The sequence below is a fragment of the Halichoerus grypus genome, chromosome 6, assembly GCF_964656455.1.
Source record: "Halichoerus grypus chromosome 6, mHalGry1.hap1.1, whole genome shotgun sequence".
In the NCBI taxonomy this organism is placed as follows: Eukaryota; Metazoa; Chordata; class Mammalia; order Carnivora; family Phocidae; genus Halichoerus; species Halichoerus grypus.
In genome coordinates this window covers 23,269,447-23,296,979 of record NC_135717.1, presented here as the reverse complement: position 1 = coordinate 23,296,979, position 27,533 = coordinate 23,269,447, and the positions used below count along the sequence as shown (strand labels likewise).

The 27,533-nt window shown below is 37.3% G+C and overlaps 1 protein-coding gene across 1 annotated transcript in view; it reads left to right on the top strand.

The window, feature by feature from the left end:
* The window catches only part of LOC118549014 (phospholipid-transporting ATPase ABCA3-like), a 176,621-nt gene that overhangs the window by 111,586 nt on the left and 37,502 nt on the right, over window positions 1-27,533 (top strand). The window contains exons 20-24 of the mRNA XM_078074026.1: window positions 4,658-4,768; window positions 6,685-6,985; window positions 8,781-9,033; window positions 9,254-9,458; window positions 17,202-17,424. Coding sequence (XP_077930152.1) covers window positions 4,658-4,768; window positions 6,685-6,985; window positions 8,781-9,033; window positions 9,254-9,458; window positions 17,202-17,424 — 1,093 coding nt within the window. The remainder of the gene's footprint in view (window positions 1-4,657; window positions 4,769-6,684; window positions 6,986-8,780; window positions 9,034-9,253; window positions 9,459-17,201; window positions 17,425-27,533) is intronic.

Below are 27,533 nucleotides of genomic sequence, written 5' to 3'. Positions count from 1 at the left end.
GATCTGACATCGTACTAATGTCCGTATTGAGTAGGTCCCTGGCAGTCAGTACTACCTCTTGTTCTTTTTGTTTAGGTGATTTTTTCCGTCTTGTCATTTTGTGCAGAGGAGAATAGATTAATGAGAGAACAAAATGCTAGCAGGGTAACAACGTCCCCAGAAAATATACTCTAAACAAATCAGAAAAGACCTGAAGCAGTGGGAAAAGAAAGGGAAAGAGAGAAAAAAGAAAAGGAAAGAAAAAAAGAAAAAAGAAAAAGATAAAGATAAAAACAAACAAAAGCAGAACAAAACAAAACAAAACAAAGACAGAATGTGATCAAATATGATCAGGCTGGATTATAGATCAGTGCCACACACTAGATTTTGGGTGTATTTTGGTCTGTTAAAAGAAAGTCCCTCCCAAAATTTTAAAGAAAGAAAAACTTATATATGTACAAAAATAAGGGTTGATATGATGAAGGGATGGAATATGACTGTAAAGATGGAAATTATAAAAAATTTTAAAAAAGGGATTTGATAAGTTGTTTGAAAAAAGAAAGAAGAGGATTAAAAAAAAAAAAAGAGAGAGAAAAAAGGGAGAGAATGTGATCAGGCAGGGGAGTAGAAAAAAACCATACACTAGAGATTTAGAGTATATTTTGATCTGTTAGAAGAAACTATCTCAAGATTTTAAAGAGAGAACAACTTATATATATATGCCAAAAATACGGGTAACTACTATGAAGGGATAGAATATGACTTTAAAAATGAAAAATAAAAATGTTTTTTTTTAAAAAAGGGATTGATAAGATGTTGGTTGAAAAAGGGAAAAAGAAAAATTCAAAAAAAAAAAAAAAAAAAAGGAAAAAAGAAAAAAAGACAGTTAAAAAAAATAATTAACTTTGAAAGACTAAAGAATCATGGTAAAAAAGCCATGAATTCTATGTGCAGTGTTCCCCTAGCGCTGGAGTTCTGCCGTTCTCATTGATCGGTAAACTTGGTCTTGGCTGGCTGTTCTCGCTGATCTTCTGGGGGAGGGGCCTGTTGCCGTGGTTCCCAAATGTCTTTGCCGGAGGCAAAATTGCCCCGCCCTTGCCGGTCCGGGCTCAGTAATCTGCTCGGGTTTGCTCTCCGGAGCTTTTGTTCCCTGCAAGCTTTCCGTACCGCTTTGGAGGCGGAGAGTGAAAATGGCGGCCTCCCAGTCTCCGCCCCGGCGGAGCCGAGAACTCGGGGTCCCGCTCCTCAGCGAGCCCCCAGAGAAAAGCCGTCAGTCACTCCCGTCTCCCCGGTCTCCGGCCACACTCCGTGCTCACCCGGCCTGTGACCGCGCCTTTCTATCTGGCACCCGACCCCGGGTGGAGTCTCCAAACCCAGCAGATCCCCGCGGTGCGCTCCCGCGCCTCTCCTCCCGGGGGAAGAAGGTGAGTCTCCCCGGATCTGCCGCTTGTTGGGTCCCTGCTGGAGGAGCTGTGGCCCGACTGTGCCGCGGATCACGGTTTATGACAACCCCGAGCTGAGAGCCCGCGCCTGGGCTCCGTCTCTGCAGCCGGCTTCCCCGCTCCGATACCTGGGAGCTCTGCCGCACTCAGGCACCCCCGGTCTTTCTGTGACCCCGAGGGTCCTGAGACCACACTGTCCCGCGAGGGTTCCACCCCCCACTTCGCCACCAGAGTGACGTCCCTCAGCGGAGCAGACTTCTAAAAGTTCCGATTTTGTGCTCCGTGGCTCTATCACTTGCCAGAAGCGGCCGTCGGAGGCCCCTCCCCCGCCGTCTATCCTCCCGAATATCGCCTCGGATTCACTTCTCCGCACGTCCTACCTCTAAGTCCTTTTTATTGAGTCAGAAATTTTAGAATCAGCTGATCAATTGTTACAAAAACTTCTTCTGGCATGCTGGTTGATCTGGCTGGAACTGATCTGGTTGGAAACCATGGGTCAATTTGGAGAGAATTTATATCTTTAAAATACTGAGTCTTCTAACTGAACATAGTATAGTATATCTGCATTTATTTTAATCTTCTTTAATTTTTCTCAGTAATGCTTTACTGCATAGATTTTATATACATCTTTTGTCAGATTCATCCCTAAGTATTTTTCATTTTTAGATGCTATTGAAGATGGCATTTTTTTAAATTTCAATTTCAGATTGTTCCTTACTAGTATATAGAAAACAATTGACTTTTGGATGTTTCATTTTCTTACCCTGCTGCAATGGGAGTAAAATCTTGAATGGAAGTAGTTAACAATATCACTTTCTTGTTTCTGAACTTAGAAAACATTCAGTTTTTCATAAGTAAGTATGATGCAAGCTGTAGGTTTTTTGTAGATGCCCTTTATCAGTTTGAGAAAGATCTCTTCCATTCCTATATTAATGAGAGTTTTTATCAGGAATGAATGTTGGATTTTGTCAAATGCTTTTTCTGCATCTAATGAGATGATTAAGTGCCTTTTCTTTTTTAGTTTCATAAAATGGCAAATTACATTAACAAATTTTTTAATGTTAAAACATTAAACCAACCCTTGTATTATTGGAATAAACCCTATTTAGTTATGATGTATCATTAATTTTATTTTATTATCATATTGTTTTTGATTTAAAATTTTGTTCAGAGTTTTTGCATTTATGTTCATGAGATACTGGTTTGTGATTTTCTTTTTTTTTTAAACATTGAATTAGCTTTTCTTTCTTTCTTTTTTTTTTTTTTGTTACACGTTTTTATTTAAATTCTAGTTAGTTTGGGCACCTGGGTGGCTCATTCAGTTAAGCGGAAGTTAAGCAGAAGTCAGACTTCTGCTCTGAACTTGGGGTTGTGAGATTGAGCCCCGTATCAGGCTTTGTGCTGGTTGTGGAGCCTGCATGGGATTCTAGCTCTTCCTCTTCCTCTGCCCCTCCCCCACGCTGCCCACACTCTTTCTCTCTCTCTTAAAAAAAAAAAAAAAAAAAATTCTAGTTAGTTAACATGTAGTATAATATTGGTTTCAGGAGTAGAATTTAGTGGTTCATCACTTACATATAACACCCAGTGCTCACCATAAGAGAGTTCCCCTTTCTCTGCATCCCCGCCAACATCGGTTTTTTACTGTGTTGTTCATTTTAGCCATTCTGACTGGTGTGAGGTGGTATCTTATAGTGGTTTTGATTTGTAGTTCCCTGACGCTGAGTGATGTTGAGCATTTTTTCATGTGTTTGTTGGCCATTTGTAGGTCTTCTTTGCAGAAATATCTTTTCGTGTCTTCTGTCCATTTCTTGATGGAATTTTTGGGGGGGGCGGTGTTGAATTTGGTAAGTTCTTTGTTGGTTTTGGATACTAGCCTTTTATCTGACATTTCATTTGCAAATATCTTCTCCCATTCTGTAGATTGCCTTTTAGTTTTGTTGACTATTTCCTTACCTGTGCAAGAGCTTTTTATCCTGATGAAGTCCCAGTAGTTCATTTTTGCTTTTGTTTCCCTTGTCTCTGGAGATGTGTCTAGCAAGAAGTTGCTGCATCTGAGGTCAGAGAGGTTGCTGCCTGTGTTCTCCTCTAGGATTTTGATGGATTCCTGTCTCACATTTAGGTCTTCCATTCATTTTGAGTTTATTGTGGTCCAGTTTCATTCTTCTGCATGTGGCTGTCCAATTTTCCCAACACCTAAAATGAATGTAAATAATTTTAGAAGCAAGTTTCATAACAATGTAATATTATAGCATAATCCGAATTTTGCCTTTATGTATGTATATACATACATTCATGCCTGTGCATATGTAGATATAGAAAAATGTCATTTGCGTCTGCCTGAATCATAAGATCTTGAGTATTTTCTTCCTTTGGCTTATTGTAATTTTTAAAACTTTTCACATTGAATATGTCTTATAAGTGTATCAAAATTAATAAAAACCTAATAAAGGAGTTAGAGAAAAAAGTCAAGGTAAAAACCATACTTGTCTTCAGTGGTATCTATTACTATAGTATCACAGTGACCAGACATAGCACAAATACTACCTTGAATTTAAAACATTGTTGTCAGACCAAATCAGTATTTGATGCTTTTTTTGTATGTGTGGTCCTGGTAAAAGAAAGGTATTAAAAAGTCTTGTTGGCTCTTTGGTTTAAAATGAAAAATTTATCTCCTCAAATTATGAGATTTCATCACAGGTTTCAGAATGCCCATGGGTAGACCTCAGATCTCCCATTATAGTATGATTTTCATGATTCTGTTTATCATTTTCTCCCACATACTAAAATTAAATAAAAATGTCTGTTTCTCCCATGGAGTCGTGAGCTCTTGGAAGATAACTGAACTATTGTGCTCATTTGCTCTGTAAACCATTACAGATGTTTAGATTACCTGGAGCAGAACATTGAGAAAACAGATCTGTTAGACTGGCATATGCTTAGAAACATTACAAAAATAAAACCCTGCTAGAATTAGTATCATTCTTTAAAATAAAAGAAATTTAACAGCTCTCTCTTCTAAAAAAAAGATACTGTCTTACATCTTTAACTTGATTAAGTTCAGTTTATTTTATCCAATATTAATGTTAACATTATATAATTGTGTTTGCTTTAAAAAATTTTTGTCATCAACTGTGAAAATCTTGCAATAAAACTACTGTTCTGGTTAAAATGAATGTTTGCTTGTGTATAGGGTCAGTAGAGAGGATGATGAAGCTTTCCAGACCCCAGCCCTAAAGGACAAAAACAGAAGAGAAAACATGAACCAGAATATGAATGTGCCCAGAAGTTTTGAGAGATCATACTCTCCCACTGCAAGTGAACCCTCTAATATTAAGTTTAATACTGGGGTGAGCATCTTCACTAAGAATGTAATGCTAGTGGTATAAAAAGATAAAATTTATTTTAATGTTTGAATTCAAAGGAGACTTCAGAGTTCTTAGCCAGGGAAGGCCAAGTAAGGAAGAGTCTGTAAAACAATGCAATTAATTTTCTAATTCAGAAGTTAAAAATGATAGTTAAAAATCAGATTTTACTCTCAGCTTTGTTATTTTTGAGTCACTTATCTCACTTTTTAAAATTGTTAGTTCATTCAGAGTTGAAAAAGTGTCCTAACAAAAGTTATCACTGTTTACACATATATATAAAAGCCATTAAAAAAATTTTTTTTAATTCAATTAGCCACCGTATAGTACATACTTACCTTCATATGTAGTGTTCAATAATTTATTATTGGGTTGTGTATAACACCCAGTGCATGAAAGCCACTTAAATTTATGAATTGGAATGCATTGGCACTTCCTAATGGACTGTTCCCCAACCGTTCCCTCATTAGCATGGGAAAATTCATTGGATTGCCAAGAATTTCTTTCATTGTTCTCCTGATTGTCTATTCCCTACAGTTTCCCTAATGAAGACTAGGGATTCTGAGATGATCAGCATTTCTCAGAGTTGCCCATAAACATGCCTTCACTGAGGGGCTTATGAGTCCGTTGTGAAGCAGAGTGGGTGTTGTACAACCAGAGTGCAGAATTTTGAGCCAATTGGAACTGGAATTCCTGTTCTATAATTTACTGGCTATTTGACTTTGACCAAGATATTTAACATATTTGTGCTTCAATTTCATTCTCCATGAAACTGTTTTAATGAGTTAATACTAGTAAAATGTGAGTTGAATATGTTTGGGATGAATCAGTTACAAAATATGATTTTTCTCCTCTCCTTGCTTGCCCATTTCTCCTGCTGTATCACTCTTCCCTATTTCCCTCTCTTATGAAGATGCAGAAGAAGGAAGATTTGCAGACCAGGGTAGAAAAGTTGATTCTTACATTTGCATATTCTTTCACTCTAGAAATATATCTAATAAGCCATCTTGTAAAAGTCAGAACATGAGAAAAAAAGTTTCCTTCTAAACTTTACCTTATTTCTGGCCAGTGACAACATCCAAATGCTGATTGGTTCATTCAGATAATATTGGTTGATTGACTAGAGATATTTTTTTCATGATGAATTATGGGGTGTCCAAAATGTTGGGAAATACAGGGTAAGCAGCATATTGTTAAACTATTGGTTACATATTCCAAGTAATACGCTCTCTATGCTTTTCTTTAATATTCAGACTACCTTTTCAGGGGAAGTCTCTACATTTAAAGCAACAGGTTTTGTTGTTAATCTGAGAAAATATATAATCAACTGTAGATGGGCCAAAAAGCCTGAAAAAATAAAGAAAATAGTATACTTAGGTGCATTTTTTTCAAATTAACAATTAGACACATTGCTTTAAATTTAGAAGTTGAAGAAAAAGTGCTGAGCACATTATTGCAGTTTAAAAATAAATTAATTTTCTGTTTCGTGACTATCCACTATCACATGGATTAAAACCTAGCAATGGAAACTTGTTACATATGCACATTATGGGAATGCTTCACTTATCAAATAGAGGTAGGATTGAAGAATCATGATTTAATGTTGACGAAGACTGATGTCATGTTATTCTGCTCAGAGATGCTATGAATATGTTAGTGATAAAAATCATCCTTTTGAGTTTTTCAGTATAATTTGATTAGAAGCCAAGCGTCAACATTATTACCCAGAAAGGAAGTTTTGCTTGTTACCTGTGTGCTAACCATGGCTGTGTTCTACACAAGGGTATATTGATAGACTGTGTACATACATCTTCTACCATAAGATTCAGAAAATTAATGTCAATGAATTTCATTAAGGTTTGTAACCATTTTGTAATGCCGTCTTTCTCTCCTCTTGTCAGTGGTCTCTTAACTGCCAGCAGTTCTGTGCCATGTTCATAAAGAGGGCTATGTTCTCTTGGCGCAACTGGAATTTGATGTTGATGCAGATCCTGGGACTTCTGGGCATTGTTTATTTTCTCATGAGAGGAATGGAAATTTCAAGAAATAGAGTTGAAACTGCCAGGGAAATGGATTTGGAACAATATGGTCAAACCATAGTGCCTTTCTCAGATGATGACCGTTCTGATTTTTCTCAGAATTTAACAAAAATTCTTGAGATGATGCTAAAGACTAAGAAACAAAAACTTCAGGAAGTGAAAGGTAAGGCTCTTTCAAAAAGAAAAAGACTACTAATAGATGAAAACCTGCTTGTATCACTTCCAAAGAGAGGTCCTGACTGGAATACTTAGCTGTTGCTCTTTACTTTCTTGATAGTCACCGATCTCATAAAGGCAGCTAAATCAGAGACAAGAATCATCCTTCACGGAGACTGGCCACAGAAGTTAATTATTAATGGAGGCACTTTGACTGTGGGTCATCTGCCAGCTATTTGCTACATCTTCTAAGGAATGAATTGAAGTATTAAATATTTTATTTTGTAAAATGTAGCACAAAATCTCACATAAAACCAGGCTCACAATGTGGTACTAAATCCCGAATGTCTTCACACAAGTCTCTATAGATTAGCCATATTTTAAAACAGGTTAGGTTGAAGACTTTATGGGCAGGCTACTCTGAACTTACTTATTTGGTAGGTAGTAATAATAATTGATTACATGTACGGAACACTACTTTCGGCAAGAACTTTTCTAAATATTTCAATTATCTCGATTTCTATAACGATTATACTTGCTTGAGGCTTGGAGATGTTAACTAAGTTGCCCCAAATAGTGCATCTAGTATGTATTAGAGTAGGCACTAGATTTTAGGACTGCCTAGTGGGAGTGTGCAATATTAACCCACTCACTACACTAAATCATCTCTAAGGAGCAAGTCTGTCGTCTTTCAAGGCTGATCATTTCCTTCCAGGTATTTCCTTTGCATTTCCTTCAGCTGCTGCCTCATTGACAGTATTGGTTTAGGTTAGCATAGAGCCTGTGCAGTTTGGCAGGTTGTTTCTCCTTTATCCTTTAGGTTCCATTGTGGGAGATGAAAATGCACTGGGAAATGTTGGTTATTACTTCTATCAATATTCTGATTTTACAACATATACATTATAGGCTGGGTGGCATAAAAGCTGTCATTAAATCACATATTCCTTTTCCTACATCCATGACAGGAGTACTAGACGAACGCTTATTGTCAAAGATCACATAGTTTGGCAGAGAAGAAGGGAGAGAAGAGGGAGAAATTAATTTCCCTGATTCATAATGTGGTCCCTTTTCCACTATATTATGTTGTTTAGACAAAAATAAAAAGACTGTACCTCACAGATCTATCAATAGTAATGTTGTTTCAAATGGCAAGATTGCATTCTTTTTTCATGCTGAGTAATATGCGTGTGTGTATCTAACATATATATGTATATATGTGTGTATATATATCCATTCTTTATCTGTTCATCTATCACCGGATACTTGGGTTGCTTCCATAATTTGGCAATTGTAAATAATTCTGCAGTAAACATAGGGGTGCATATATCTTTTCAAATTAGTGTTTTTGTTTTCCTTGGGTCCATACCCAGTAGTGGAATCACTGGATCATATGGTATTTCTATTTTCAATGTTTTGGGGAACCTCCATACTGTTTTCCACAGTGGCTGCACCAGTTTGCATTCCCACCAACAGTGCACAAAGGTTATCTGTTCTCCACATCCTCATCAACAGATATCCTGACCCATGTGAGGTAGTATCTCATTGTGGTTTCAATTTGAATTTCCTGGTGGACCATATTTTCTCAGTGAAATTAAGCTAAAAGGTGTGAGGTTTGTGTGGATTATTAATAGAATAGAGTTCTTGAGTTGAATGGTCGAAATGTGTCAGAGCTGTTGTGAGACACTGGAAATAGAAAAAATATCGGGCAAGTGAAATTATTGGGTTCTCCCTCTCCAAAATGCATACCAAGTGATCTGTATTGCATGCTGAGCCTGTGGTCATTTATTGTTTTCTCATTCCAGGTGACTTAACGAAATACTTGCAGGAAAGTCAAGAATGCATTTACTCATGCATTATTGCACTTTCCTTTCATGCTGCTGGGAGTAAAAAATTAGTTGTACTTTGGTTCAACAACAAAGCATACCACTCACCACCATTATCCCTGTCAGTATTAGACAATCTTATTTTTATGGCACTTTCTGGCCCTGATGCTTCAATTACGGTCTCCAACAAACCTCAGCCTCGAAATATTATGTCTAAAAAACTTGAGGGAAGGTATGTATGCTTTTTTATTGGGATTGAGCTTGGTATTTAAATATAGTCCTTCTTCCCTATCTGAACACATTCTTAATAAAAAGTTAAATTTAAAAGTGAATAAAATAATAAAATAAATAATAAAAATATAATTTATAATAAATAAAAAGTTATTTTTAGAAACTAATATTTTCTACTTTGTTATCTTACCAATGTTTCCTCTTTATTCATTCCTTTGTAGAAAAATACCAGGAATGCAGGTAGCCTTGAATTTGTTTTTTGGTGTGAGTATTTTTGTCAGTGGCTTTTGTCTTCTGACAGTGATTGAGAGAATCACTAAGGCAAAGCACATCCAGTTTGTGAGTGGGGTCTCTGCCATTAATTTCTGGCTCTCTGCTCTGCTGTGGGACTTCATCATCTTCTTCACTGCCTGCTGCTTACTAATGGTGAGTGTTAGACAAAGTCTTTTATGGGGCTTATTTTCTGGTACATCCCAGAAAATTCTACTTGGCTAATATTAACCTAAATCTAAATTTCTCAAGAAAGAAAGAAATACTTTGGCTCATTATGTTAGGGAGTACATTGTGAAAATCTTTTCCTTTACATTCTTCTTTTAAAACAAAATGTACTTGTTTGAAGAAACAGAAATGTGTCTCTTAATCTACCTTCTGGACATGCTTGCTCTCTAATATGTATTGGCCCCAAGGCTTCTACAAATATGTAAGATTATGACCTGTTATACTAAAACACCAGTCCCATATTAAACAAAGACAAATATATATTTTTAAGATTTTATTTATTTATTTGACAGAGAGACATAGCAAGAGAGGGAACACAAGCAGGGGGAGTGGGAGAGGGAGAAGCAGGCTTCCCGCCGAGCAGGGAGCCCGATGCGGGGCTCGATCCCAGGACCCTGGGATCATGACCTGAGCCAAAGGCAGACGCTTAACGACTGAGCCATCCAGGTGCCCCAAAAGACAAATATTTTTATAAATACTTTTCTCCTACCTCTAGTCATCTGATTGCCTCAAGAGTAAGAATAATAGTGGAATCACTGGATCATATGTATTTCTATTTTCAATGTTTTGGGGAACCTCCATACTGTTTTCCACAGTGGCTGCACCAGTTTGCATTCCTACCAACAGTGCACAAGGGTTATCTGTTCTCCACATCCTCATCAATAGCTACACTGACCCGTGTGAGGTAGTATCTCATTGTGGTTTTGATTTGTATTTCCTGGTGGACTATATTTTCTCAGTGAAATTAAGCTAAAAGGTGTGAGGTTTGTGTGGATTATTAATAGAATAGAGTTCTTGAGTTGAATGGTCAAGATGTTGATTTTGTGCCACGGACCATTCAAATTTTGTGCATGTGTGTGAGCATTTGAACATTTGAATATTGAATAGATAATGAAGAATTATTGAAACTCTTATTATTGAAAGCAAAGTCAGGAGAATGTTTGTGGTCTGTTTATACTTGTCACCTTCCTTATCTTTCTGACATCTGGCATCTCCAGAGCCATCCTTCTGTCAGAAGGGCCAGTGAGATACTGCTGTGAAAGTTAAAGCAAACCCATTTGTTATAAATGAGAGGTAGGGCACATAACACCCAGTGCTCATCACAACACCTGCCCTCCTTAATACTCATTTCATTTGGTGTGCTCCCTCTTTGGCTCTGTGAATAAATCATTGAACACTACATCAAAAACTGATGAAGTACTATACAATGGCTAACTGAACATAATAAACAAAAAAGAATTAAAAAAATAAAAATAAATGAGATGTAGGGCTTGGAGGCCAGTTGCACTGGCTCCCATGCCATTAGAAAACTTAGGATCATTGTCCATGGTGCTCTAGGGTTGGAAGGTTGTAACTTTTGGTTCTGAGGAAGAGCAACGATCGTACACAAACTAGAACAGATAAAAGAGATTAGAGGCTGGAAGTGGTGGGGAGAGCACTTCATGAATACAGAAAGCTCCAGGGTGGAAAGAACAACATGACACTCCTTCTCTGCCGCCCTGTGCAGTATTGTAGACAAGGTGCTCAGTGCTGTTCTCTTCTCACAACTTACCAGACAGTCACTTAGCACAGTAAGGGCAAACCACTAACTTTGTGAGGGTCACTAATCATTTCTGTCATCACAGGAACTAACTGGGAGAGCTACATTATGCACACAAACCAAAAAAACCCAAAACTTTACATTATCTCATCACTTAAGCTGCATCCCACAGGTTTGATATTCATTATCACTAATTCATAAATATTTCCTAATTTCTAAAATATTTTTGAACCATGATGTTTACTAGAAATGTATTATTTGATTTCTAAGCACTTTGAAAATGTATTCATAGGTTAATAGCCCTTTGCTCAGAGAACATACTGTGAATGATTTCAGTCATTTTAAATACATTGAGTCATATGTTATGAACCAGCATGTGGTCAATTTGGGTAAATATTTTATGTGTACTTGTTAAGAATGTGTCTCCTGTTGTTACTGGAGACTTTGTTTATGTAGGTCATAGACTCAGTTTTGTTTAGAGCTACTCATCTCTGTTGTTACTGATATGTTGCCTATTTGTTTTTCTTTTCTGTGAAATTTTGATATAGTTTGAAACTTTGCTTCATATAGTTTGCTTTATACCTACAGTTTATATATTCATGGGTGCATACGTATTTATAATTGTATTTTCCTGATGGATTGACCCCTTTATCACAATGTTATTTCTCCCTTTTATCCCTAATGATGCTTCTAGCCTTAAAATATGCTCTTTCTAGAAATAGCATAGGTACTTTGATTGCTCTTTCCTTGGTAAATGTTTTTTCATCTTTTTGCATTTAGATTTTCTGGGCCTTCGTATTTTAAAAAAAATTTATTTTGTAAACAGTATATAGTTGTGTTAGTTTTTTTTCCAGGCTAACAAGCTGGCCTTATAATTGCAGTATCCAAAGAAATACTGATATGTTTGGGTTTATTCTTTTCTTATTTGAATTGTTTTATTTCCTGTTTCTCCTTCTGCTCTCTATTAAATTTGTGTTAAATATTCTTTCAGTGACCACTCTAAAAATTAACATGCACATTTGTGTTTTTTTGTTTGTTTTTTTATTTAAAATTTTTAAGGAGGGCACATGATGTGATGAGCACTAGTATTATATTGAACTGATGAATCATTGAACATTATATCAAAAACCAATGATGTACTATACCTTGACTAATTGAATTTAAATAAAAATAAAAGTAAAATATGTATAAAATTTTTTAAAGATTTTATTTATTTACTTGAGAGAGAGAGAGCAAGCGGGGGAGAAGGGCAGAGGGAGAGGGAGAAGCAGAGTCCCTGCTGAACAGGGAGCCTGACCTAGGGCTCAATCCTAGGACCCTGGGACCGTGACCTGAGCTGAAGGCAGATGCTTAAGTAACTGAGCCACCCAGGTGCCCCAAACATGCACATTTGATTAATTACTGTCAGTGCAAGTTTTGCTTTTACCACTTCCTTGGCAACACTAAGACCTTACAGCCTTGTCATTCCAATGATGCCCTCCAACTTCTTGCATTATTGTGATAAGGTATTTTAATTTTACATTATTTATCATCCAAAACCTACTGTTATTTTTGTTACAGTAAATATTCACTTGTACTTATTCACTCATATTTGTTTCTGCAGTTTTATCTGGGATCATTTTTCTCTTCCTGAAGAACTTCCTATGATATTTCTTTTAGGAAAGTTTTAATTGCAAAAAAAAAAAAAATCTTGTAGATTTTGATTGGAAATAATTTCATTTTTCTTATCCTTTGAAGAATATTTTGTTGGTTCCCGCACCTACCCCCCTCCCCCACTCTTTAGTGATGCTGTTCCATTGTCATGGCTTGCTTTTATCATTTTTCAACAAGGAGTCAGCTGTCAGACTTCTTACAATTCCTTCTCTTACTATTCTTCCTTTGAGGTAGGTTTTTAGCATTCTTACAGTATTGTGCTTAGGTTTCTTTGCATTTACCCTGCTTGGTGTATTCAAAGCTTCCTGAATCTGAAGGTTGGTATCTGTTACCAGTTTTGTAAATTTCTTGGTAATTCTCTTACTTTGCCTCTTACTTTTGCCTCTTGTTGTTCTCTGTCTGCATGTGTATTGTTTCTTTTCACTGTGTCATGGATATCTCAAACACTGTTCTCTTTATTTTCCTTTTTTTTTCCCACTGTGTATTTCTTGGTATATTTTCTATTGACTTCTTTTCCAATTTATCAATCCTATCTTCTGCCTGTATCTACTCAACTGTCAAACCTATCTAATGAGTTCTTAATTTCAGATTTGTGGTCCTCAGATATAAAACTTGCAGTTAATTATTTTCAAAAATTTAAATTATCTTCTTCATCTGTAAACCTATGCTCTCCACCTTTTTATTTTCTCAGACATATTCAACATAGTTCTTTTAATGTTCTTATGAGTAACTTCGTATCTGGATCATATTCTATGTATAATTCTCTAGCAGTAAGAATAGGACAGTTAAAGAAAATAGAAAAAAGAGAAAGAGGTTAGAACTGGTGTATCATAAAATAAGATATCCAAGTGGCCTATAAACATACGGAAAAGCGTTCAATTGCATTAACTATTGAGAAAATACTTAGCAGAAACAGAATGATAAATGTGGTCAATAAGATGGCATGGTAGGAAGTCCCAAGTCCTTTCTCCCCTGTGAAGGAAAAAAGAAAACAAGCAGAAACTCAACTGGTTTATAGGAACTCTGGAAAACAGTCATAGGTCTGTGCCCCAAACAAGAAAATGCCACATTCAAAATGATAGGAAATTTCACAGCATATTTATGGGCTCTTGAGCGAGCCTGTCCCTAGCGTAGCACAGTCTTGGTCTGGAGGCTATGGCAGTCCAGTTCCCAGCTCTCCCCTGAAGTGGAAGAGGTAGAACAGACCTTCCTTACTTCCAACCTTCTGACCTGTCTAGAGGCTGCAAGAAGACTGCTCTCTTTCTTGTCTAACTTGGATTTTAGGTAGGGAAAAGCAGTAGGAGCCACTGCTTGTGAACCTGCAGGGGTACCACAGACCTGAAGATGCCTGGAGGAAGAAATGACAAGTTGAGACATAGACAGTCTAAGGCTTCAATGAGACTCTAGTGTAAGGCCCTGGGAAATTAAGACCTTTCAAAGCAGCTCTATATGTAGGGAAATCGAGAAAGCAATACCTAGACCAAGATAGTGCACATGCTCATAAAGACATGAGAAGACTTTAATCTTGATGGGATATGAGTCATCCCTAGTCTCAGAACAAACCCCACTAATTAGTGATGAAATGCCCTGACACAGAGTCAGTCTGCAAGGGTTGGAAGAGGTGGCTGATATTTTAAATACCCAAGTTCCTACAATAACAACATCATAAGGCCTGCAAATAAACAGGAAAACATGGTCTATTCAAAGGAAGAAAATTAAATGACAGCAACCATCCCTGAAGAAGTACAAACAGCAGAGCTGCTAGACAAAGACTTTAAAACGACTGTCTTAAATAAGCTGAGGAAGTTAATTAGCACTAAACCTACTCCACAAGAAATGCTAAGGGATTCCTTCAGATTGAAATGAAAGAATGCTGGACGGTAACTCAAATAATGTAAAGTCTCCAATAGGAAATACAAAAACCAGTTGTCTTAGTCCGCTCTGACTGCTATAACAAAATAGATATGGTGGATTACATAGCAGAAATTTATTTTCTCACAGTTCCAAAGGCTAGGAAGTCCAAGATCAAGGGGCATTTGCTTTGGTTTTCCAATGAGGGCTCTCTTCCTGGTTTGCAGATGACTCTCTGCTCACTATGTCCACACATGGCAGAGAGAGCGAGCAAGAGCAGGAGCTCAAGAGCATGCTTTCATCTTTCTTCTAAGGACACTATCCCATCACAGGGCCCCACCCTCATGACCTCATCTTAACCTGATTACAGCCCAAAGGCCACACTTCCAGATACCATCACAGTGGAGATTAGGGCTCAAAAATACTAAGCTTCCGACTTTAAAGATAAAGGAAGTTGCCATGAGCTGAGTAATGCAGACAGCCTCTGGAAAGCTTGAAAAGGCAAGAAACTGAATTTCTCCTAGAGCCTCCAGAAGGAGTACAGTCTTGTAGACTTTTTTTTTTTTAATCTTAGTCTAGTGAGAACCATTCCAAAACTATAAGATAAATTTGGGTTGTTTTAGACACTAATTTGTGAATTTGGTACAGCAGCAATAGGAAACAAATACATAGACTATACATATCTATCAGAATAGCTAAAATCTAGAAAGCTAAAATACCAAATATGGATAAGAATTTAATGCAGTGGAAGCTGCAGTTACTATTGATGGGAACATAAATTGGTCCAGTTACTTTGGTAAACAATTTGGCATTTTCTTCTAAAACTTTGAAGGTTTGTGAAAAAATATATATATATTTATATAATCTCCGATGCATATATATGTGCAGCAAGAGACATCTACAAGAAGGTTCTTAAGAACGTTATTCATAATAATAAACAATAAACATGGCAAACAACTGAAATATTTATCAAATATAACAGATGAGTAAAAATGATACAATAATACACTGGAATACTAAAGAGCAATGAAAATGAGCTACCACACTAGGCAACAGTGGGGATGGATTTCACAAATACCATGTTAGCAAAAGAAGCCAGGTAGGAAGAAGTAAATACTACATAACTCCATGTATAGTTGAAAAATACAAGTAGTATTTAGGGATGTTTTTGTTAAAACTGTAAAGAAAAGAAGGAAAGTGATTATTGTAAAGGTCAGGGTAGTGTTTACCTTCACAGAGGAGGGAGATATTGTGTCTTGAGTGGCATTAATATCCTTGGTAATTTCACAGCAGTGTTTGTTTTGTAATAATTCAGTGATCTGCTCATTTATATTTTGTGTATTTTTGAATGTTACATTTCAAAATTTAAAATATTCAACTAAATATCTTATGGATATTTTTGTTTATAGACTAATTTGGGGAATATCTGCATTTTTACAATGTTGAGTCTTCCTACCCAAAAATGTACATTTTATAATTAATGAAATCCCTAAACATTATACCTCTTTCAACAAAAAAATACCTAGGTCACCCCAAATTCTATCTAAGTATTTACATGCACTGCATTTCTCTTGAGACTGAAAGTCTGTGATGACAGAAGCAAAGTAGCCATGCCCATAATACCCAAATATTTTCATCTATGCTATGTTTATTTTTTTGTTGTTTTGTCTACTACCACTGAGAACCTGCTTTCAATCACTAGTAGCTATTCTCAGCTTATCCCTACCATCCACTTCTCAAGGATCTTGCTACATAATCATTTAATAGCTCAAAATAAATAGTTCTGGAATATTTGTGGAGAAACCACAGTTTTAACAACTTATAAGATGTCAATTTCTGGAAATTTATTTTCTGTAACAACTCTATAGGTTCTCAGTTCCCTTACTTAGATCCCCTCTAACTTTGAGTTTCCCTGTGTGCTTCTCAACTGAGTGGCTGACGTAGGGAAAGGAGGAGTAGGAAAACAGAGTAGAGTCAATAGGCAGAATCTAAAAATGGAGAGCCATGAAGGATAGGTCCTTAGCATTATAGTTTACAGCTGCCAGAATGTAAATCTTAAAAAAAAAAAAAAAAAGTTTTTCTACTAGGTGATCTCATTTCTGGAAATATTGAGAATTTGGCTTATTTGGGGTTGGAAGAAGGAGAAGAAAAAATATACTTTGATCTTGTTCAAGGAGAACAAAATGAAACTTTTTCAAGTAGATGAAAACAAGTAGGCAAATAGAGGGGATGTGCTCACTTAAGGGAGAAGTGGAAGAACCTCATAGCCATGCTCACAGACAAAATTATTTGATTAATAAATACTTATGTGGGGGCGCCTGGGTGGCTCAGTGGTTAAGCGTCTGCCTTCGGCTCAGGTCATAATCCCAGGGTCCTGGGATCGAGCCCCGCATCGGGCTCCCTGCTCGGCGGGAAGCCTGCTTCTCCCTCTCCCACTCCCCCTGCTTGTGTTCCTGCTCTCACTATCTCTCTCTCTCTCTGTCAAATAAATAACTAAAATATTTTTTAAAAATAAATAAATACTTATGTGTTCTAACAAAGGAAGATTTTCTAAGTTATTAGACTGAATTCTTAGGTATTGCATAGTTTTCTCCACTTTGAATTGACTTGTGTACTCTCTATCTCAGGTGGTGTTCCTATTATCTGGATTGGATGCACTGACCAAGAATTACCGCTTTCTGGACACATTGGTCATCTTCATGCTGTTTGGCTGGTCTATCATTCCCTTCACGTACCTGATAAGTTTCCTTTTTTCTAGTCATACCAGTGCCTACATCAAGCTTGTTATGTTAAACTACTGTGCAGGAGTTTTCAGCGTAGTAATGGATATAATAATAACCACAACACCAGGTAAGGACATCACACCATTTCCCCTGTAAATAAAGAAATATGGTCTTGAAAATAAGAACAATACAAAGTTATTTTGTTCTGGATTTCTGGGAAAATTTACACTACTTTTAAGTTAATAACCTTTTATTAAGTGTCACAAATATTATAGCTATTATGTACAATGCAAGACAAATTAAGACACTTACATTTTCACTAACCCAGTCCTTCAGGCCATTAGCCCAGGCTCTGTACAATATTTATTCTTTCATTTTCCTCCTTTGACTTTGAGATTATGGAGAGATTGATTGGACTGGCAATGATGGCAAAGAGAAGTTTCCTAGAACACAGATGCTGCCACTCCTTTATTAAATTACTCTGTAAACATTAATTAGATATTCTTTAAGTAATTTAGCCATACTGGGTCTTGCGGAGACTGAGAGGAATAGGCTTCTAACCCATTTACTGACCTTAGGCCTTGCCCTCCCACAAAAGAATTCCCTGAGTTAGTTGGAAACCTATTTTAATACTCCTTGCACAACTCTTCAATAAGCAATATTAAGCCACATGAAGAAGAATTGATCTCTGAATAACAGACTAAGAAACATGTAGAAGGATTTATACTGCGGTGCTCATTTACTGAGTTAGTCCCATTGCTGTTAATTAGTCTGTGTTAGTTTTCTATTGCTGTGGTAGCAAATCACTGCAAACTTAGTAAATTATACAAATGTATCATCCTACAGCTCTGTAGATCAGAAGTCTATCACAGGGCTTATTGCGCTAAAATCAAGCTGGCTGCAAGGCTGCATCCCTCTAGGAGGTCTTTTTATTTTTATTTAAAAAATTTTTTATTATGTTCAGTTAGCCACCATATAGTACATCATTAGTTTTTGATGTAGTGTTCAATGATTCATTAGTTGCGTATAACACCCGGTGCTCAATCACAACATGTACTCTCCTTAATACCCATCACCCTGCTACCTCATCTCCCCATCCTCCTCCCCTCTGAAACCCTCAGTTTGTTTCCCGGAGTCCATAGTTTCTCATGGTTTGTCTCCCTCTCTGATTACCCCCCCCCTTCAGTTTTCCCTCCGGTCTTCTGTGCTATCCTTTATGTTCCACATATTAGTGAAACTATGTGATAATTGTCTTTCTCTGCTTATTTCACTTGGCATAATCCCCTCCAGTTCCATCCATGTCAGTGCAAATGGTGGGTTTTCATCCTTTCTGATGGTTGAGTAATATTCCATTGCATATATGAACCATGTCTTCTTTATCCATTCATCTGTTGAAGGGCATCTCGGCTCCTTCCACAGTTTGGCTATTGTGGACATTGCTGCTATGAGCACTGGGGTGCATGTGCCCCTTCTTTTCACTACATCTGTATCTTCAGGGTAAATACCTAGTAGTGCAATTGCTGGGTAGCTCTATTTCTAATTTTTTGAGGAACCTCCATACTGTTTTCCAAAGTGACTGTACCAGCTTGCCTTCCCACCAACAGTGTAAGAGGGTTCCCCTTCCTCCACATCCTCGCTAACATTTTCTGCCTTGTTTTCTGCCTTGTTAATTTTTGTCATTCTAAGGGGTGTAAGGTGGTATCTATACAGAACAATGAAACTGGACCATTCTCTTACACCACACACAAAGATAAACTCAAAATGGATGAAAGACCTCAATGTGAGACAGGAATCCATCAAAATCCTAGAGTTCTAGAGGGGAGGGGGGTGGGGGATGGGCTAGCCTGGTGATGGGTATTAAAGAGGGCACGTATTGAAGGGAGCACTGGGTGTTATACGCAAACAATGAATCATGGAACACTACATCAAAAACTAATGATGTAATGTACGGTGATTAACATAACATAATAAAATAAAATTTTAAAAAAATCCTAGAGGAAAATTCTTTGACATTGGCCACAGCAACTTCTTTCAAGACAGGTCTCCAAAAGCAAGGGAAACAAAAACAAAAATGAACTTTTGGGACTTCATCAAGATAAAAGGCTTCTGCACAGGAAAAGAAACAGTCAACAAAACTAAGAGGCAACCCACGGAATGGGAGAAGATATTTGCAAATGACACTATAGATAAAGGGCTGGTATCCAAGATCTAGAAAGAACTTCTCAAACTCAACACCCAAAGAACAAATAATCCAGTCAAAAAATGGGCAGAAGACATGAACAGACACTTCTCCAAAGAAAACATACAAATGGCTAACAGACATATGAAAAAAATGTTCATCATCACTAGCCATCAGGGAAATTCAAATCAAAACCTCTTGGAGGTCTTAGGGGAGAATTTGTTTCCTTGCTGATTTGGATTGCTGGCAGAAATTCAGTGACTTGAAATTGTAGGCCTAAAGTCAGAATTTTTTGTAAAATGGATATTTTTTCTTTTTAAAATATTAAGTAGGACTCACCAGTGAAATGCCTAGGGCTTGGAGGGGTGTGTGTGTGTGTGTGTGTGTGTGTGTGTGTGGTGTGTACGTGTGAAGTTTTGTTGTTAACCATAAATTTAATTTCTCTATGATATAGAGCTAGTAAGTTTTCTCATACCTTTTTGTGAAATTTTTATAAGTTTTTGAAGAACGTTTGCATTTCTTCTGTTTCTAAAATTATTGGCATTGAGTTGTTCATAATATTCCCTTGTGATCCTTTCAGGTCTATAGATAAGTATTCATATCTGCTTATCCATTGCTGGTATTGCTGTATTCACTCACTCTCTCCCAACCTCTCCCTCTCATCAATCTTTGTCAGGATTTTTAACCAATATTTTCATCCTTTCAAAGAGCTATCTTTTGGTTTTATTAATGTTTATTTTTTGTGTCCTATTGTATGGGTTTTTGTTCTTATATTTTTATTTTTTTTCTATTTACTTTGGATTTAATTTATGTACTTATTTGTTAAGTTAAATATTTTATGATTTTTTAAAAATTTTATTTTATTATGTTATGTTAGTCACCATACAATACATCACCAGTTTTTGATGCAGTGATCCATGATTCATTGTTTTCGTACAACCGATTTTAAGCCTTCTTTGGAATATATAAACATTTAAGCTATAAAGTTTCTTTTTTGTTGTTTCAAGTTTTTATTTAAATTCTAGTTAGTTAACATATAGTGTAACAATGGTTTCAGGAGTAGAATTTAGTGATTCTTCACTTACATACAACACCCAGTGGTCATCACACGTGCCCTCCTTAATACCCATCACCCATTTAGCCCATCCCCTACACACCTCCCCTTAAGCTATTAAGTTTCTAATAAGAACTGTTGTAGTTGCATCTTACAAATTTTGATGTATTTTATTTTCATTGTCAGGTTGAGTTAGAACTATTTGAAATTTCTCTTGTAACTTCTACTTTGACTCATGCATTGTTTACCAAATATTTGATGACTTCCTAGAGTTTTTTGTGATTGATTTCTTATTTATTTCTATCATAGTAAAAAGTCAATCCCAATATTTCAGTCTTTTACAATGGAATTATCCTTCAGGACACCATCACTCTGATCTGAAGTACAGGAAATGTCCATGTCTCATTCAAGGCAGTCCTACGTTCCAAAGTCCCTTAAAAGATATGATATTGATTGAAATGTCAGAGCTGTTAACTCAGCATGTCTACATGTCACAGCATGTCACATAAAACAATTATGAAATAGATACTAAGTCTGACCTCTTGTAGGAATTTAGTGTTCTCCAAGAAGTAATTCTAAGATGGTTGGTTTGGGGTAATCTATGTTCATTTTTATTGGAAGAGTAATGCTGTTACTTAATAGTGTTTTTTTTTTTTTCATAGACAAGGGGCTGCTAAATAATATTCTTTAAGGAGAGCTATGAACATAATTTAAAGGCAGCAAAATTGCAAAATAATCATTAGTCATTATAAATTCAATATCCTGATGTTCAGAGCCTTATTATATATTTGTTTAACATGAAAGGAGATTAAGAGATGGTCTTTGAGAAAAATCAGAACATTTCCCCCATAGAACTTAACAGAGCTTGTCATAAATGTCACATTGGAATAGATGAGCCAACTGGGAATCTAGATGGTCTTACAGAAGGATTTCCTAGGGGCTGTATTTATTTATTTATTTTTCTTTACAACTCTGCAGAAACAATTTTATAGGTATAGAGTAGCACTGGGAATATTTTGCTAAAATCTTTCTGTTAGGTTCAGTGTTGCTTTTCAAAATCCTTGTTTACATTAGGGTTAGACCTGCAGACAGAAGACACCTTAGCTAAGCCACTCCTCAGTTTAAATCCTGGACATGGCTCCTTGTCTCCTGATTAGAATATCTTCATCTATAAGAGTAATACTACCTGTCTCACAAACTTGTGGAAATTAAATAAATAAGATACATGATCTCACTTACATGTGTAATTTTAAAAAGTCAAATACATAGAATCAGAGAGTAGAACAGTGGTTACACTGAGGGAGAGCTGGAGAAAATGGGAAAATGTTGGTCAAAGGGTACAGAGTTGCAGTTGAACAACAGATTATTGAATTTATAATAACTGAAGATTATTTTGCAGTTTTGGTGTCTTTAAATTATGTGTATAGCTCTCCTTAAAGAATGAATAAATCTGGAGGTCTATTGTGCAACCTGATGTCTATAGTTAGTAATTCTGTATTGAATACTGGAAATTTGCTAAGAGTAGATTCTAGATGCTCTCATCACACAAAAAAGAACTATGTGAGAAGATACGCTAATTAGCTTGACTGTAGTAATTATTTCACTATGTATATGTATATCAAATCATCTTGTAGGACACCTTAAATATATACAATTTTAATTAAAATAAAATGTTAATATGTTAAAACATGGAGGGGCTTTAATAGTAAAAAAAAGAAAAGAAAAGAAAAGAAAAGCAATATACAAGCATACCTTGGAGATAATGCGTGTTCAGTTCCAGACTACTACAATTAAGAGAATATTGCAATAAAGGGAGTCATATGAATTTTTTGGCTTCCCATACATATGAAATTTATGTTTACACTACATTGTATTCTACTAAGTGCTCGATAGTGTTATGTCTAAAAAAACAACATATATACTTTAATTTTAAAATACTTGATTGACAAAAAATGTTAACCATCATCTGAGCTTTTGGCAAGTCATAATCAGTAATCACAGATCACCATAACAAATATAATAATAATAGAAAAGTTTGGAATATTGCAAGAATTACCAAAATGAGACACAGATATGAAGTGAGCAAATGCTACTAGAAAAATTGGCACTGATAGACTTGCTTGACTCAGGGTTGACACAAACCTTTAATATATAAAAACTACACTATCTGGAAAGTGCAATAAAATGAAACACAATAAAACTAGGTAGGCCTGTAGAGAGTGACCTCAGTGAAATGGCTGGGTAGGCAGCTCCAAGCAACCATCCTTCCACAGAAGCATTAAAAAAGAAAAAATCAGAAATTGTCAGAACCAACACCATCAGAACTTTGGAAAATGGTCAAAGGTTTACAACAACCAAATAAGTCCTGAATCAAGCAAAAAAAAAAAAAAAAATTAAAGACAGTAGGAAAAATTGACATTTTTACATGTACTTGCCAGACCATCTCTTGACAGCAGTCTTGAAGACACAATCCTTGCTCCCAGTGTGGTACCTTCCCTAATTCCAGAGGGTGCAGAGCAGTCCTTCTTCACAAACTGTGTAAAAATCTGTTCTAATCTCCATAGTTTGAGAATTGCCTGAAGAAATGATGTCAGACACTCATCTCTGTTTACCTAACTCAGAACTCACCAGGCATGAAAATCAATGGGTTTTACTAGAAAATGTTGTAAGGTGGATAAAGAAATCTCAGATGCCTGAAGGAAAAAATTACAGTTTAGGCATAAAAAAGACTGCCTAAGGCCAGGGACAGAAGGCCAGAGAGAGGATTTATTTTAAATTAGGGCATTTGAAAGCACCCACAAATATGGGTGAATTTTAGATAACCACACATGTACCATGGGCAAGCTGCTTTGGGTGATCCCTAGTCTCAGGGCAAGTTTGCCTGTTGGAAGAGTGCTCCAGCACAGAGAAAGTCTTCAAAGATTGGCAGAGTTTTGCTTTGTTTCAGGTCCAGACATTCAAAGAAATTTCTATCGAACAGGCTAAGGAACACAGACTTCAGGGACCACTCAGGAGAAGGAATAAAGTCTCTGCAAAAGTGTTTGGTAAAATAATTAGACACATAGATTACTATAGCCTTCAACAACAATAATAATAAAAGACCCAAGAACAGCAGACCATGGGGAAGGAGGAGAGCTGATTTCAGAGTTAGAAGCTGGTTCAGGAAAAGATGGCGGAGGAGTAAGGGACCCTATTCCAACTGGTCCCTGGAATTGAGCTGGATATCTACCAGACCACTATGAACATCCATGAAAGCAGACTGAGATGTAAAAAGATATATCTGGATCTCTACAAACAGAATATCGCAGGCTGTTGGTTTTGAGGTATGGATGTAAGAAGATATATCTGGATCTCTACAAACAGAATATCGCAAGCCGTTGGTTTCAAGGTATGAAGTGGGAGCCATGATTCCAAGGGCAGTATCGGAAGATAAATGGAAGGGGGAGGGAGCTGAGCAGAGGGGATCCTACACCGCCAGTGTGTGAAAGCCTCCTGTGCTGGGGAGCAGGCACAGACTCGCAGACCAGTAGTGATGGGAAAGGACTTTAGGGCAGCCCCACGGACTGAAACCTGGAGTGGCAGGGCCATGCCTGCGAACCGGGGATGGCATGCAATTTTAGAAGCACAAAGGGCAGAGACATGCCCCGTGCCCCGACCTGGAGGTGAGGACTGGGAGCCCTGCTGAGGGGCACACAACCCAGGACACTGCAGTTTATAGCAGCACAGACAGAAATGGAAATAGTGTCACCTGGAGAGCTCACTGAAAAACAGACTGTGATCTCTCTGCTCTGAGGCAGAGGGTTGGAAATGATCTCTTCTGCTCTGACTCTCGGAAGAGACATGGAAAGCCACCAGGGAAAGCCGCCAGAGAACAAAAGCCCACAAAAACCAGTTTTCACCAAGCCCATCCCCCGCCACAGGGGGCAGGGCAACTCTGCCCAAACAGGGTTGCCTGAGTAACAGCATGGCAGGCCTCTCCCCTAGAAGACAGGCCAGGAGAACAAGAGGCCAGCAACCCTAAGGTCCCTATAAAACAGGTGCATCTTGCTTGGGTTGTGGTCAATAATTTGGACTCTGTACATTCCCTCAACCACTCCTCAACAGAATGGCTAGGAGGAGGAACCCCCAAAATAGAAAACACTCAGAGACTGTGACTTCTGCCACAGATTTACAAATGGGTACAGATATAACCAAGATGTCGGAGATGGAATTCAGGGTAGCAACTGTGAAGACAATAGCTAGAATGGAGAATTGATTAATGGCAACATAGAGTCTCTAGGGGCAGAAATGAAAGCTGAACTGGCAGAACTTAAAAATGCTATCAATGAGATCCAATCTAATCTAGATAATCTAACAGCTAGGGTAAGTGAGGCAGAAGAAAGAATTAGTGATCTAGACGACCAATTAATAGGAAAAAAGGAAAAAGAGGAGGCCAGGGAAAAACGAGTCAAAATCATGAAAATAGAATCAGAGAAATAAATGACACCATGAAACATTCCAGTGTCAGAATTATTGGGATCCCTGAGGGGGTGGAGGGAGAGAGAGGACTAGAAGATATATTTGAGCAAACTGTAGATGAGAACTTCCCTAATCTGGGGACTGAAACAAACATTCGTGTCCTAGAGGCAGAGAGGACCTCTCCCAAGATCAAGGAAAACAGGCCAACACCCCGACATGTAATAGTAAAACTCGCAAATCTTAGAACCAAGGAAACCATCTTAAGAGCAGTTAGGGGGAAGAGATTCCTTACATACAGAGGGAGGAACATCAGAATAACGTCAGACCTATCCCCAGAGAGCTGGCAAGCCAGAAAGGCCTGGCAAGACATATTCAGGGTACTAAATGAGAATAACATGCCACCAAGAATACTTTATCTGGCAAGGCTGTCATTTAGAATGGATGGAGAGATGCAGAGCTTCCAAGACCAGCAGAAACTGAAAGAATATGTGACCACTAAGCCGGCCCTGCAAGAAATATTAAGGGGGGTTCTATAAAAGGAGAACAACCCCAAGAGTGATATAGAACAGAAATTTACAGAGACAATCTATAGAAACAAGGTCTTCACAGGTAACATGATGACAATAAATTCATACCTTTCAATAATGACTCTCAATGTGAATGGCCTAAATGCTCCCATAAAACGGCACAGGGTTGCAGACTGGATAAAAAGACAGTACCCATCCATATGCTGTCTACAAGAGACTCATTTTGAACCTTAAGATACATCCAGACTGAAAGTGAAGGGATGGAGATCCATCTTCCATGCCAGCAGACCTCAAAAGAAAGCTGGGGTAGCAATTCTTATATCAGACAAATTAGATTTTAAGCTAAAGACTGTAGTTAGAGACACAGAAGGACACTAAATCATTCTTAAAGGATCTATCCAACAAGAAGATCTAACAATTGTAAATATCTATGCCCCCAACATGGGAGCAGCCATCTACATAAGCCAACTGTTAACCAAAATAAAGAGTCATATTGGATAACAATATGTTAATTGTAGGAGACCCCAATACTCCACTCTCAGCAATAGACAGATCATCTAAGCAGACAATCAGCAAAGAAACAAGAGCTTTGAATGACACACTGTACCATATGGACCTCATAGGTATATAAAGAATATTCCACCCTAAAACAACAGAATACTCATTCTTCTCGAGTGCACATGGAACTTTCTCCAGAATAGACCACATACTGGGTCACAAATCAGGTCTCAACTGATACCAAAAGATTGAAATTACTCCCCTCATATTCTCAGACCACAATGCTTTAAAACTGGAACTCAATCACAAGAAAAAATTTGGCAGAAATTCAAACACTTGGAAGCTAAAGACCACTCTGCTCAAGAATGTTATGGTCAACCAAGAAGCCAAAGAAGAACTTAATTCATGGAAACCAATGAGAATGAAAACACATCGGTCCAAAACCTATGGGATACTGCAAAGGAAAAAAGACAGTCTCTTCAATAAATGGTGCTGGGAAAATTGGACAGCCACATGCAGAAGAATGAAACTCAACCATTCTCTAACACCATACACAAAGATAAACTCAAAATGGATGAAGGACCTCAATGTGAGACAGGAATCCATCAAAATCTTAGAGGAGAACATAGGCAGTAACCTCTTTGACATCGGCCACAGCAACTTCTTTCAAGATACATCTCCAAAAGCTAGTGAAACTAAAGCAAAAATGAACTTTTGGGACTTCATCAAGATAAAAAGCTTCTGCACAGCAAAGGAAACAGTCAACAAAACAAAGAGGCAACCCACAGAATGGGAGAAGATATTTGCAAATGACACTACAGATAAAGGGCTGGTATCCAAAATCTATAAAGAACTTCTCAAACTCAACACCCAAAAAACAAATAATCCAGTCAAAAAATGGGCAGAAGACATGAACAGACACTTCTCTGAAGAAGACATACAAATGGCTAACAGACACATGAAAAAATGTTCATCATCATTAGCCATCAGGGAAATTCAAATCAAAACCACATTGAAATACCACCTTACACCAGTTAGAATAGCAAAAATGGACAGGGAAAGAAACAACAAATGTTGGAGAGGTTGTGGAGAAAGGTGAACCCTCTTACACTGTTGGTGGGAATGCAAGTTGGTACAGCCACTTTGGAAAACAGTGTGGAGGTGCCTCAGAAAATTAAAACTAGAGCTAGCCTATGACCCAGCAATTGCACTCCTGGGTATTTACCCCAAAGACACAGATGTAGTGAAAAGAAGGGCCATATGCACCCCAATGTTCATAGCAGCAATGTCCGCAATAGCCAAACTGTGGAAAGAACAAAGATGCCCTTCAATAGACGAATGGATAAAGAAGATGTGGTCCATATATACAGTGGAATATTACTTAGCCATCAGAACTTTTGCATCAACATGGATGGGACTGGAGGAGATTATGCTAAGTGAAATAAGTCAAGCAGAGAAAGTTAATTATCATATGGTTTCACTTATTTGTGGAACATAAGGAATAGCATGGAGGACATTAG